At 44.9% G+C, this 16,863-nt stretch overlaps 1 protein-coding gene across 1 annotated transcript in view; it reads right to left on the bottom strand.

The window, feature by feature from the left end:
- LOC143293353 (tetraspanin-33-like) overlaps positions 1–16,863 on the bottom strand; it is a 34,214-nt gene that overhangs the window by 11,359 nt on the left and 5,992 nt on the right. Inside the window, exons 3-6 of the mRNA XM_076604158.1 lie at positions 16,335–16,523; positions 13,991–14,128; positions 5,559–5,606; positions 2,550–2,666 (exon numbers count right to left, since the gene is read on the bottom strand). Of these exons, the coding sequence (XP_076460273.1) occupies positions 2,550–2,666; positions 5,559–5,606; positions 13,991–14,128; positions 16,335–16,523 (492 nt within the window). The remainder of the gene's footprint in view (positions 1–2,549; positions 2,667–5,558; positions 5,607–13,990; positions 14,129–16,334; positions 16,524–16,863) is intronic.

Genomic DNA, 16,863 nt, shown 5'->3' with positions numbered 1-16,863 from the left:
CCAACCCACACTTACAGAACACCACCACACCACCTCACACCTACAGCACAGTACAATACCACACCACCTCACACCTACAGCACAGTACAACACCACACCACCTCACACCTACAGTACAACACCACACCACCTCACACCTACAGTACAGTACACCACCACACCACCTTACACCTACAGTACAGTACAACACCACACCACCTCACACCTACAGCACAGTACAACACCACACCACCTCACACCTACAGTACAACACCACACCACCTCACACCTACAGTACACCACCACACCACACCACACCTACGGTACACCAACACACCACACCACACCACACCTACGGTACACCAACACACCACACCACACCACACCTACGGTACACCAACACACCACACCACACCACACCTACAATACACCACACCTACAGTACGGTACAACACCACCTCACACCTACAGTACAACACACCACACCACACCTACAGTACAATACAACACCACCCCAACCCACACTTACAGAACACCACCACACCACCTCACACCTACAGCACAGTACAATACCACACCACCTCACACCTACAGCACAGTACAACACCACACCACACCTACAGTACAACACCACACCACCTCACACCTACAGTACAGTACACCACCACACCACCCAACACCTACAGTACAGTACAACACCACACCACCTCACACCTACAGCACAGTACAACACCACACCACCTCACACCTACAGTACAACACCACACACATCACATCTATAGTCAGTACAACACCACACCACTCACATCTATAGTACGTACAACACACACATCACATACAGTACAACCACACCACATAATCTACAGACACACACACCAATCACTATAGTACAGTACACACCACACCACATCACATCTACAGTACAGTCACACCACACCACATCTATAGTCAGTACAACACCACACCACTCACCTACAGTACACACACACCACACCACATCACATCTACAGTACACACCACACCATCACATCTATAGTGCAGTACAACACCACACCACATCACATCTACAGTACAACACCACACCACATCACATCTACAGTACACCACACCACATCACATCTATAGTGCAGTACAACACCACACCACATCACATCTACAGTACACTACAACACCACACCACATCACATCTACAGTACAACACCACACATCACATCTATAGTGCAGTACACCACCACACCACCTCACATCTACAGTACAACACCACACCACATCACATCTACAGTACAACACCACACCACATCACATCTACAGTACACTACAACACCACACCACATCACATCTACAGTACACCACACCACATCACATCTATAGTGCAGTACAACACCACACCACATCTACAGTACAACACAACACCACATCACATCTACAGTACAACACCACACCACATCACATCTATAGTGCAGTACAACACCAAACCACACCACACCACACCTATAGTACAGTACAACACCACACCACACCACATCACATCTACAGTACAACACCACACCACACCACATCACATCTACAGTACACTACAACACCACACCACATCACTGTGGTCAGGTCACTGTGGTCAGGTCACTGTGGTCAGGTCACTATGGTCACTGTGGTCAGGTCACTATGGTCACTGTGGTCAGGTCACTGTGGTCAAGTCACTATGGTCACTGTGGTCAGGTCACTGTGGTCAGGTCACTAGGGTCACTGTGGTGGTCACTGTGGTCAGGTCACTATGGTCACTGTGGTGGTCACTGTGATCAGGTCACTATGGTCACTGTGGTCAGGTCACTGTGGTCAGGTCACTGTGGTCAGGTCACTGGTCACTGTGGTCAGGTCAGGTCACTATGGTCACTGTGGTCAAGTCACTATGGTCACTGTGGTCAGGTCACTGTGGTCAGGTCACTATGGTCACTGTGGTCAGGTCACTATGGTCAGGTCACTATGGTCACTGTAGTCAGGTCACTATGGTCACTGTGGTCAGGTCACTGTGGTCAGGTCACTATGGTCAGGTCACTGTAGTCAGGTCACTATGGTCACTGTGGTCTGGTCACTGTGGTCAGGTCACTATGGTCAGGTCACTGTGGTCACTGTGGTCAGGTCACTATGGTCAGGTCACTGTGGTCAGGTCACTATGGTCACTGTGGTCAGGTCACTATGGTCAGGTCACTGTGGTCAGGTCACTATGGTCAGGTCACTGTGGTCACTGTGGTCAGGTCACTATGGTCACTGTGGTCAGGTCACTTCAAGTTTGTTTTTTCCAGTCAAACCGGGAGGAAGGGTGAGATCTGGAATGGAACCCAAACTACTGCAAACACTGTATTGACAGATAAGTGTCTCAACCATTCTGCCACCTTCCTCCACATCAACAACTTTTTTCTTCTTGATTTTTGGCCACACACACATCCACACATCTGTGACCACACCAGCTTCTGTGTCACTACGTCTTCTCCCACACAAAATGCCAACCTAACACTTCAATACTGACACACAACCCCGTGCACACGCACACACACACACACACACACAGTTACCTGAGGAATCAATATTCCAATAACAATGCCTCCAATGATCCAGACATTGTCAGTGATCTGCAGTTTGATGGCGTACAGACAGCCCATTGTGTTGATTCTTCCTGCCAGCTGTGTCAACTGAAAAACACATCACCATCACCACACCTGTCAGTCACCATCACCACCACACCTGTCAGTCACCATCACCACACCTGTCAGTCACCACCACCACACCTGTCAGTCAGTCACCATCACCACACCTGTCAGTCACCACCACCACACCTGTCAGGCAGTCACACCTGTCAGTCACCACCACCACACCTGTCAGTCACCATCACCACCACACCTGTCAGTCACCATAATCACACCTGTCAGTCAGTCACCATCACCACACCTGTCAGTCAGTCACCATCACCACACCTGTCAGTCACCACCACCACACCTGTCAGTCAGTCACACCTGTCAGTCACCACCACCACACCTGTCAGTCACCATCACCACACCTGTCAGTCAGTCACCATCACCACACCTGTCAGTCACCACCACCACACCTGTCAGTCAGTCACACCTGTCAGTCACCACCACCACACCTGTCAGTCAGTCACACCTGTCAGTCACCACCACCACACCTGTCAGTCAGTCACACCTCTCAGTCACCACCACCACACCTGTCAGTCAGTCACACCTGTCAGTCACCACCACCACACCTGTCAGTCAGTCACACCTGTCAGTCACCACCACCACACCTGTCAGTCAGTCACACCTGTCAGTCACCACCACCACACCTGTCAGTCAGTCACACCTGTCAGTCACCACCACCACACCTGTCAGTCAGTCACCATCACCACACCTGTCAGTCACCACCACCACACCTGTCAGTCAGTCACACCTGTCAGTCACCACCACCACACCTGTCAGTCACCATCACAACCACACCTGTCAGTCACCATAATCACACCTGTCAGTCAGTCACCATCACCACACCTGTCAATCAGTCACCATCACCACACCTGTCAGTCACCATCACCACCACACCTGTCAGTCACCATAATCACACCTGTCAGTCAGTCACCATCACCACACCTGTCAGTCAGTCACCATCACCACCACACCTGTCAGTCACCATCACCACCACACCTGTCAGTCACCGCCATCACCACACCTGTCAGACACCATCACCACACCTGTCAGTCACCATCACCACCACACCTGTCAGTCACCGCCATCACCACACCTGTCAGACACCATCACCACACCTGTCAGACACCATCACCACACCTGTCAGTCACCATCACCACACCTGTCAGTCACCATCACCACCACACGTCAGTCACCGCCATCACCACACGTGTCAGTCACCACCATCACCACATCTGTCAGACACCATCACCACACATGTCAGTCACCATCACCACACATGTCAGTCACCATCACCACCACACCTGTCAGTCACCGCCATCACCACACCTGTCAGACACCATCACCACACCTGTCAGTCACCATCACCACACCTGTCAGTCACCATCACCACACCTGTCAGTCACCGCCATCACCACACCTGTCAGTCACCACCATCACCACATCTGTCAGACACCATCACCACACATGTCAGTCACCATCACCACACCTGTCAGTCACCATCACCACCACACCTGTCAGTCATCACCACACCTGTCAGTCACCATCACCACCACACCTATCAGTCATCATCACCATACCTGTCAGTCATCACCATCACCACACCTGTCAGTCACCATCACCACACCTGTCAGTCATCATCACCATACCTGTCAGTCATCATCATCACCACACCTGTCAGTCATCATCACACCTGTCAGTCATCATCACCACACCTGTCAGTCATCATCATCACCATACCTGTCAGTCATCATCATCACCACACCTGTCAGTCACCATCATCACCACACCTGTCAGTCATCATCACCATACCTGTCAGTCATCATCATCACCATACCTGTCAGTCACCATCACCACACCTGTCAGTCATCATCACCACACCTGTCAGTCACCATCATCACCACACCTGTCAGTCATCATCACACTGGTCACCTGTCACCATCATCACACCTGTCACTATAATCACTATCATCATACCAGTAACCATCATCACACCTGTCACTATAATCACTATCATCATACCGGTCACCACCATCACCATCCTCACACCTGTCACCATCCTCACACCTGTCACCAACATCACCATCATCACACCTGACACCATCATCACCATCCTCACACCTGACACCATCACCACACCTGTCACCAACATCACCACCATCACACCTGTCACCATCACCCCTGACACCATGATCACACTTGTCACCACCATCACCATACCTGTCACCACCATCACCACACCTGTCACCATCACCACACCTGTCACCACCATCATCACACCTGTCACCACCATCACCACACCTGTCACCACCATCACACCTGACACCATCATCACCATCATCACACCTGTCACCACCATCATCACACCTGTCACCACCATCACCACACCTGTCACCATCATCACACCTGACACCATCATCACCATCATCACACCTGACACCATCATCACCATCATCACACCTGACACCACCATCACACCTGTCACCATCATCACACCTGTCACCATCGTAACACCTGTTACCTGTCACCATCATCACACCTGTCACCACCGTAACACCTGTTACCTGTCACCATCATCACACCTGTCACCATCATAACACCTGTTACCTGTCACCATCATAACACTGGTCACCTGTCACCACCGTAACACCTGTTACCTGTCACCATCATCACACCTGTCACCATCATAACACCTGTTACCTGTCACCATCATCACACCTGTCATCACCGTAACACCTGTTACCTGTCACCATCATACCTGTCACCATCGTAACACCTGTTACCTGTCACCACCATCACCATCGTCACTGTCATCACACCTGTCACCATCATAGCTGACAGGAATACAGCGCCCCCTATCAAGCCCAACACAGGAGGGGACTCTGATCTCACCTCAGCATTGAGGGTGTTGTAACCGCACTGGTAGTTGATGTTGCTGCCCTGTGGATCAAACATCAATGACACTTTACCCGTCAGCATACACATTAATTACACATCATCTGACAGTGTACACATCAACGACACAACACATGACAGTGTACACATCAATGATACATTAACTGACAGTGTACACATTAATGACACATCACCTGACTGTACACATCAATGACACAACACATGACAGTGTACACATCAATGACACATTACCTGACTGTACACATCAATGACACATTACCTGACAGTGTACACATCAATGACACATTACCTGACAGTGTACACATCAATGGCACATCACCTGACAGTGTACACATTAACCTCTTAACTGCGCTGTTGACATTCGGCGTACGTCATGAATTGTCGCCCACCAATGCTGTGTTGACATACAACGTACATCATGAAATAACGTTCTTTGATAATGGTTTCGTACTGCAGGAAACACAGACTGCTAACCTTTAAATTAGCTCCCTTGAGAGTTCTTTCTCTCCTGAGTACCATAAGCAAAAAATATTCAGCTCATTGTCATATTTATGGCAAAAGTTTTGCAAGTTTGTACGAAGCTTGAGTAGTGTTTGCAAACCCATGGCTGCATGCAGACAAACCCCAACACTTGAACAAGTGCTGGAAGAAATCTTTCAAGATGCAAATAGAAGAGATGAAGATTTTGGACGAAGGAAACAGAACTGCGTGCAGATGATGCCGATGACCACGATTTTGACATGGAGTGGGGTAGGAGGGGGGTTGCACGACCAAACTGATGAAGAGGTTCAGCTGATTCAAGATGCAGGTGGGTGTTCACAAGGTTTGTTAGTTTATCATATGTTTCTCTTTGTTGTAACAATGGTCAGGCATCTGCTTGGCAGATGTGGTGTAGCGTATATGGATTTGTCCGAACGCAGTGACGCCTCCTTGAGCTACTGAAACTGAAACTGAAACTGTAAGAATGAATATATATGACTGCATTGTGTGTGTTTTGAATGTGTTAGACAATGTAAGTAGCTACGTCAATCACTATCAGTGTGTGTGGAAGAGAGACAGTCACTGTGTACTGTGTGTGACTGACACTGAGCAAGGAGGCATGGCTCGCTGGATGGCTCATTGTTGACGTCAACGTGTGTGTCAGTTGCCCTTTCTGTGAATAGTATTCGTTCCCGAGTATTATTATTATTATTATTATTATTATTATTATTATTATTATTATTATTATTATTATTATTATTATTGGTGGTGGTGGTGGTGGTGGTGTGTGTGTGTGTGTGTGTGTGTGTGTGTGTGTGTGTGTGTGTGTGTGTGTGTATGTATGTGTGAGGTGGGGGGAGGAGGAGGAGGAGATGATGTTTTCAAAACTGAAATCAGAGAATGATATACAATTTGTATGCCTCAATTACTTTGTAAATGCAACATGTGTAGAAAAGTGTGTGTGTGTGTGTGTGTGTGTGTGTGTGTGTGTGTGTGTGTGTGTGTTGTCATTTTGTTTTGTATGAGAAAAGAGAATGAAGAGGGTGTGGCATATTTCAGTGTGTGGGTTTGGGGGATGGGGGGGCAGGGGGGGGGGGGAATGGCGGTAGGTGTGTGTGTATGTAATTCCGCTTCTGAAAACAATCAGAAATAAAATGGTGCAATTTCATAAACTTTATATATGTAAAAATAACAAAAAACCAACAAACTTAGTCTTTCATGCAATGTGTTTCAGGTGTGCAGGCAGTATGGTGATGATCTTGATGTTCATCCTGGACCACCTTGAGTTGACAGCTTGCCACTAACATACAGCTGAAGACCAGCAGCAGCAAGACCAAAGGGCAGTAAACAAGCCTCCAGCAATTCTGGATTAACAAAAACATGGGTGTCATGGACCATCATGACCAACAGCTGCAGCCCTATGCCACAAGGAAAGCCCTGAAGTGGTACAAAAAGCTGAATGTGCATTTTCTACAAATTGCCAAGCTGAATGCTCACATCCTCTACAAAAAAGCAGGCAACAGCAGTACATTCCTGGACTTCCAGAAGGATGTAATTAGTGCCATGATTTTTGGTGACCCAGACACTGCTGAAGATGACCACGCTGTTTGTCTACGTGAACAACAATTCACTGATGTCATCCCACCTACCCCACAGAAGGCCTGGCCACAAAGAAGGCGCAGAGTCTGCTGGAAGAAAAGGCAAAGAAAGGATGTGAGATTCTACTGCCCAGACTGCCCCAGTAAACCAGCACTGTGTCTTGAAGACTGTTTCTGCAAGTACCACACACAGCGTTTTTACTGGTGATAGACGCTGGGTGAGTACACCCTTTTCATTCTTTGTGTGGACTGTGTTGGAGACTTATGGACCTGAATACTGTTGCACAGCTGTGAACAGTGTGTGTGGTTGATCAAAACAGTCACAAGTCAAATATAAACAAATTAAGATCACTGGCGTGTTTTTCTGAAAAAATTCTCAGCATAGGCTATAGCAAAACGCACTAGCAGTGAAGGTGTTAATGACAAATTACCCAACAGCATACACATCAATGACACATCGCCTGACAGTGTACACATCAATGACACAGGGAACAGACATATTAAGTGACAGAGGGAACAGACACATTACAGTCACACAAGGCAAAGACACATCACAGTGACACAGGGAACACACATCATAGTAACACAGGAAACAGACACATTATAGTGACACAGGGAACAGATTATAGTGACACAGGGAACAGACATCATAGTAACACAGGAAACAGACACATTATAGCGACACAGGAAACAGACAGACACATTTAGTGACACAGGGAACAGATTATACTGACACAGAGAACAGACATCACAGTAACACAGGAAACAGACACATTATAGCGACACAGGGAACAGATTATAGTGACACAGAGAACAGACATCATAGTAACACAGGAAACAGACACATTATAGCGACACAGGGAACAGATTATAGTGACACAGGGAACAGACATCACAGTAACACAGGGAACAGACAGACACATTATACTGACACAGGAAACAGACAGACACATTTAGTGACACAGGGAACACACATCATAGTAACACAGGGAGCAGACAGACACATTATAGTGACACAGGGAACAGACATATAGGGAACAGATAGACACATTATAGTGACACAGGGAACAGACACATTATTGTGACACAGGGAACAGACACATTATTGCGACACATGTAACTGACAGACATGTTATAATGACATAGGGAACAGACACATTATTGTGACACAGGAAACAGACAGGACACATTATTGTGACACAGGGAACAGACAAGACACATTATTGTGACACAGGGAACAGACATGTTATAATGACACAAGGAACCGACATTATTGTGACACAGGGAACAGACATGTTATAGTGACACAAGGAACAGACAGACACATTGACAGACACATTATTGTGACACAGGGAACAGACACATTATTGTAACACATGGAAAACATTAACAGACACATTATAGTGACACAGGGAACAGACACATTATTGTGACAAGGGAAACAGGGAACAGACACATTACTGTAACACAGAGAACAGACACATTATAGAGACACAGGGAACAGACACATTTTTGTGACACAGGGAACAGACACGTTATAGTGACACAGGGAACAGACACATTATAGTACAGGAACAGACACATTTATGTGACACAGGGAACAGACACATTATAGTGACACAAACGGACACAGGGAACAGGACACATATAGTGACACAGGGAACAAACATTATAATGACACAGGGAACAGACACTATAGTGACACAGGGAAACAGACAGTACACGATTATTGTGACACGGGAACAGACACTTTAGTGACACAGGAAACAAGACACATTATTGTGACACAGGAACAGACACATTAACAGACACATTAGTGAACAGGGAACAGACACATTAACAGACCATTAGTGACACAGACAGTGACACAGGGAACAGACAATTATGGAGAACGAGAAGACACATTATAGTGACACAGGGAACAGACACATTATTGTAACACAGGGAACAGACACATTATTAGTGACACAGGGAACAGACACATTATTGCGACACAATGTAATGACAGACATGTTATATGACAAGGGAACAGACACATATATGTGACACAGGGAAACATATGGACAGGACAACCATTCAATTGTGACACAGGGAACAAGACACATTATTGTACACAGGAACAGACATGTATTATGAACACAGGAACAGACACATTATTGTGACACAGGGAACAACATTATTGTGACAAGGAACAGACACATTATTGACAGGACACACATTATTGTGACACAGGGCAAACAACACATTATTGTGACACAGGAAAACATTAACAGACACATTATAGTGACACAGGGAACAGACACATTATTGTGACAAGGGAACAACAGGGAACAGACACATTATGCGACAAACAGAGAACAGTCAAAGGGAACACACATTATAGTGATGTAGGGAACAGACACATTGTAGTGACACAGGGAACAGACACATTATAGTGACACAGGGAACAGGACACATTATAGTGACACAGGGAACGGACACGTTAAAATGACACAGGGAACAGACACATAGTGACACAGGGAACAAACACGTTATAATGACACGGGGAACAGACACGTTATAGTGACACAGGGAACAGACAGACACATTACTGTGACTGTGAACAGACACATTGTGACACAGGGAACAGACACATTATTGTAACACAGGAACAGACACATTAACAGACACATTATTGTGACACAGGGAACAGACACATTAACAGACACATTATAGTGACACAGGGAACAGACACATTAATAGACACATTATAGTGACACAGGGAACAGACACATTAATAGACACATTATAGTGACACAGGGAACAGACACATAGTGACACAGGGAACAGACACATTGTGACACAGGGAACAGACACATTAACAGACACATTATAGTGACACAGGGAACAGACACATTATTGTAACACAGGGAACAGACACATTAACAGACACATTATAGTGACACAGGGAACAGACACATTATTGTGACAAGGGAAACAGGGAACAGACACATTATTGTGACAAGGGAAACAGGGAACAGACACATTATTGTGACAAGGGAAACAGGGAACAGACACATTATAGAGACACAGGGAACAGACACATTATTGTGACACAGGGAACAGACACATTATTGTGACATAGGGAACAGACACATTAACAGACACATCATTGTGACACAGGGAACAGACACATTAACAGACACATTATAGTGACACGGGGAACAGACACATTAACAAACACATTATAGTGACACAGGGAACAGACACATAGTGACACAGGGAACAGACAAATTATTGTGACACAAGGAACAGACACATTAACAGACACATTATAGTGACACAGGGAACAGACACATTATTGTAACACAGGGAACAGACACATTATAGTGACACAGGGAACAGACACATTATTGTGACACAAGGAACAGACACATTATTCTGACAGAGGGAACAGACACACTATAGTGACACAGGGAACAGACAAATTATTGTGACACAGGGAACAGACACATTAACAAACACATTATAGTGACACAGGGAACAGACACATTATTGTAACACATGGAACACAGACACATTATTGTAACACATGGAACAGACACATTATAGTGACACAGGGAACAGACACATTATTGTGACAAGGGAACAGACACATTATTCTGACAGAGGGAACATACACATTATTGTGACAGAGGGAACAGACACATTAACAAACACATTATAGTGACACAGGGAACAGACACATTAACAAACACATTATAGTGACACAGGGAACAGACACATTATTGTGACACAGGGAACAGACATATTATTGTAACACAGGGAACAGACACATTATTGCGACAAGGGAACAGAGGGAACAGACACATTATAGTGACACAGGGAACAGACACATTATTGTGATACAGTGAGCAGACACATTATAGTGACACAGGGAACAGACACATTATTGTGACAAGGGAACAGAGAGAACAGACACATAGTGACACAGGGAACAGACACATTATTGTGACACAGGGAAAACAGGCACATTATAGTGACACAGGGAACAGACACATTATTGTGACACAGGGAACAGACACATTATAGTATTATAGTGACATAGGGAACAGACACATAATAGTATTAGAGTGACATAGGGAACAGACACATTATAGTGACACAGGGAACAGACACAATATAGTGACACAGGGAACAGACACATTATAGTATTATAGTGACATAGGGAACAGACACATTATAGTGACATAGGGAACAGACACATTATTGTGACACAGGGAACAGACACATTATAGTATTATAGTGACATAGGGAACAGACACATTATAGTGACACAGGGAACAGACACATTATAGTGACACAGGGAACAGACACATTATAGTATTATAGTGACACAGGGAACAGACACATTATAGTGACATAGGGAACAGACACATTATAGTGACACAGGGAACAGACACATTATAGTGACCAGACACATTATAGTGACATAGGGAACAGACACATTATAGTGACACAGGGAACAGACACATTATAGTATTATAGTGACATAGGGAACAGACACATTATAGTGACATAGGGAACAGACACATTATAGTATTATAGTGACACAGGGAACAGACACATTATAGTGACACAGGGAACAGACACATTATAGTATTATAGTGACACAGGGAACAGACACATTATAGTGACATAGGAAACAGACACATTATAGTGACACAGGGAACAGACACATTATAGTGACCAGACACATTATAGTGACATAGGGAACAGACACATTATAGTGACACAGGGAACAGACACATTATAGTGACCAGACACATTATAGTGACACAGGGAACAGACACATTATAGTGACACAGGGAACAGACACATTATAGTGACCAGACACATTATAGTGACATATGGAACAGATACATTATAGTGACACAGGGAACAGACACATTATAGTATTATAATGACATGGGGAACAGACACATTATAGTGACATAGGGAACAGACACATTATTGTGACACAGGGAACACACAATATAGTATTATAGTGACATAGGGAACAGACACATTATAGTGACATAGGGAACAGACACATTATAGTGACACAGGGAACAGACACATTATAGTGACATAGGGAACAGACACATTATAGTGACACAGGGAACAGACACATTATAGTGACACAGGGAACAGACACATTATAGTATTATAGTGACATAGGGAACAGACACATTATAGTGACATAGGGAACAGACACATTATAGTATTATAGTGACACAGGGAACAGACACATTATAGTGACACAGGGAACAGACACATTATAGTGACCAGACACATTATAGTGACATATGGAACAGATACATTATAGTGACACAGGGAACAGACACATTATAGTATTATAATGACATGGGGAACAGACACATTATAGTGACATAGGGAACAGACACATTATTGTGACACAGGGAACACACAATATAGTATTATAGTGACATAGGGAACAGACACATTATAGTGACACAGGGAACAGACACATTATAGTGACACAGGGAACAGACACATTATAGTGACACAGGGAACAGACACATTATAGTGACATAGGGAACAGACACATTATAGTGACACAGGGAACAGACACATTATAGTGACACAGGGAACAGACACATTATAGTATTATAGTGACATAGGGAACAGACACATTATAGTGACATAGGGAACAGACACATTATAGTATTATAGTGACACAGGGAACAGACACATTATAGTGACATATGGAACAGACACATTATAGTGACACAGGGAACGGACACATTATAGTATTATAGTGACACAGGGAACAGACACATTATAGTGACATAGGGAACAGGCACATTATAGTGACACAGGGAACGGACACATTATAGTATTATAGTGACACAGGGAACAGACACATTAAAGTGACATAGGGAACAGGCACATTATAGTATTATAGTGACACAGGGAACAGACACATTATAGTGACATAGGGAACAGACAGACACATTATTGTGACAAGGGAACAGACACATTATAGTGACACAGGGAACAGACAGACACATCACTGTGACACAAGGAACAGACAGACATTTTTTCGAGACACAGGGAACAGACAGACACATTATTGTGACACACAGAACAGAATGACACAGGGAACAGACACACACTATAGTGACACAGAGAACAGACAGACACATTACTGTGATACACGGAACAGACAGACACTTTTTAGTGACACAGGGAACAAACACATTACAGTGACACAGGGTACAGACAGACACATAATAGGACACAGGGAACAGACAAGACACACTACAGTGGCACAAGGAATAGACTTACGGCCTGCTTTACGCAGCAGGAGTACGGCACAGAGCACTGTTCCCCGATAGGATTCTTGATGCCGGTACAGTTGAAGTACTTGTTCTCGTTCCAGTCACGGAACCCTTCCTCATCATTGCTCACCCCACAGCAGTCCAGCTGAAACACACAGCCTCTGTGGCATCACTCCCCTCACACACAGTCGTCATCTGCACACCGTGTGTGTGTGTGTGTGTGTGTGTCACTCTGTGTGTGTGTGTGTGTGTGTGTGTGTGTGTGTGTGTGTGAGTGTGTGTGTCACTGTGTGTGTGTGTGTCACTTTGTGTGTGTGTGTGTGTGTGTGTGTGTGTCACTGTGTGTGTGTGTGTGTCACTGTGTGTGTGTGTGTGTGTCACTGTGTGTGAGAGAGAGAGAGTGTGTGTGTCACTCTGTGTGTGTGTGTGTGTGTGAGTGTGTGTGTCACTCTGTGTGTGTGTCACTTTGTGTGTGTGTGTGTGTGTGTGTGTGTGTGTCACTGTGTGTGTGTGTGTGTCACTGTGTGTGTGTGTGTGTCACTGTGTGTGTGTGTGAGAGAGAGAGTGTGTGTGTGACTGTGTGTGTGTCCCTGTGTGTGTGTGTGTGTGTGTGTGTATGTGTGACTGTGTGTGTGCGACTATGTGTGTGTGTGTGTGTGACTGTGTATGTGTGTGTGTGTGTGTGTGTGTGTGTGTGAGAAAGGGAGAGAGTGTGTGTGTCAATGTGTGTGTGTGTTTGTGTCTGTGTGGTCAATGTGTGTCCCTCCTTTTCTCATGTCACATCCTCACACACACACACGTGTCCTCAATTACATGAGTTTTCATGTCCACATCCACACACACCACATCATCAATGAAGTTCTCATGTCCCCATGTCCACATCCTCACACACCACATCATCAATGAAGTCCTCATGTCCACATCCTCACACACCACATCATCAATGGAGTTTTCAAGTCCACATCCTCACACACCACATCATCAATGAAGTCCTCATGTCCACATCCTCACACCACATCATCAATGAAGTTCTCATGTCCACATCCTCACACACCACATCATCAATGAAGTCCTCATGTCCACATCCTCACACCACATCATCAATGAAGTCCTCATGTCCACATCCTCACACCACATCATCAATGAAGTTCTCATGTCCACATCCTCACACACCACATCATCAATGAAGTCCTCATGTCCCCATGTCCACATCCTCACACACCACATCATCAATGAAGTTCTCATGTCCACAACCACACACACCACATCATCAATGAAGTTTTCATGTCCACATCCTCACACACCACATCATCAATGAAGTTTTCATGTCCACATACACACACCACATCATCAATGAAGTTTTCATGTCCACATACTCACACACACCACATCATCAATGAAGTTTTCATGTCCACATACTCACACACACCACATCACCAATGAAGTTCTCATGTCCACATGCTCACACATACCACATCATCAGTGAAGTCCTCATGTCCACATCCTCACACCACATCATCAATGAAGTTTTCATGTCCACATCCACACACCACATCACCAATGAAGTTTTCATGTCCACATCCCCACACACCACATCATCAATGAAGTTCTCATGTCCAGATCCACACACACCACATCATCAATGAAGTTTTCATGTCCACATACTCACACACACCACATCATCAATGAAGTTCTCATGTCCAGATCCACACACACCACATCATCAATGAAGTTTTCATGTCCACATACTCACACACACCACATCATCAATGAAGTTCTCATGTCCACATCCACACATACCACATCACCAATGAAGTTTTCATGTCCACATACTCACACACATCACATCATCAATGAAGTTTTCATGTCCACATACTCACACACATCACATCATCAATGAAGTTTTCATGTCCACATACTCACACACATCACATCATCAATGGAGTTCTCATGTCCACATGCTCACACACCACATCATCAATGAAGTTCTCATGTCCACATACTCACACATACCACATCATCAATGAAGTTCTCATGTCCACATACTCACACATACCACATCATCAATGGAGTTCTCATGTCCACATATTCACACACCACATCATCAATGAAGTTCTCATGTCCACATACTCACACATACCACATCATCAATGGAGTTCTCATGTCCACATATTCACAAACCACATCATCAATGGAGTTCTCATGTCCACATGCTCACACACCACATCATCAATGAAGTTCTCATGTCCACATACTCACACATACCACATCATCAATGGAGTTCTCATGTCCACATATTCACACACCACATCATCAATGGAGTTCTCATGCACACACGCTAACACACTCACAAATTCCTGCATGTCATCGATGAAGTTTCTCATGTCCACGTCCTCGCGGTACTTGATGATGGCGTCACGCAGCAGCTTCTCTGGGTAGATGTTGAGCTTCTGGGCCACATCCTCCATGAAGTAGAAGATGAAGGCGAAGATGATGATGATGATTTGAAACAGCAGCAAGATTGACAGCAGCCAGTAGTACTGCACACACATATTGCACAACGGTGAGGTACACAGTGTGTGCTGTACAAAACACACTTAGCACTACAGTGTGTCAAATGGTGTTCTGTACACATCACAAACAAGGTACACAGTGTGTGCTGTACACAACACACTTAGCACTACAGTGTGTCAAATGGTGTTCTGTACACATCACAAACAAGGTACACAGTGTGTGCTGTACAAAACACACTTAGCACTACAGTGTGTCAAATGGTGTTCTGTACACATCACAAACAAGGTACACAGTGTGTGCTGTACACAACACACTTAGCACTACAATGTGTCAAATGGTGTCCTGTACACATCACAAACAGAACTA

Source organism: Babylonia areolata, chromosome 19 (assembly GCF_041734735.1).
Source record: "Babylonia areolata isolate BAREFJ2019XMU chromosome 19, ASM4173473v1, whole genome shotgun sequence".
Taxonomy (NCBI): domain Eukaryota; kingdom Metazoa; phylum Mollusca; class Gastropoda; order Neogastropoda; family Buccinidae; genus Babylonia; species Babylonia areolata.
The sequence above is the reverse complement of the archived record's forward strand: the minus strand, read 5'-3'. Positions and strand labels throughout refer to the sequence as shown.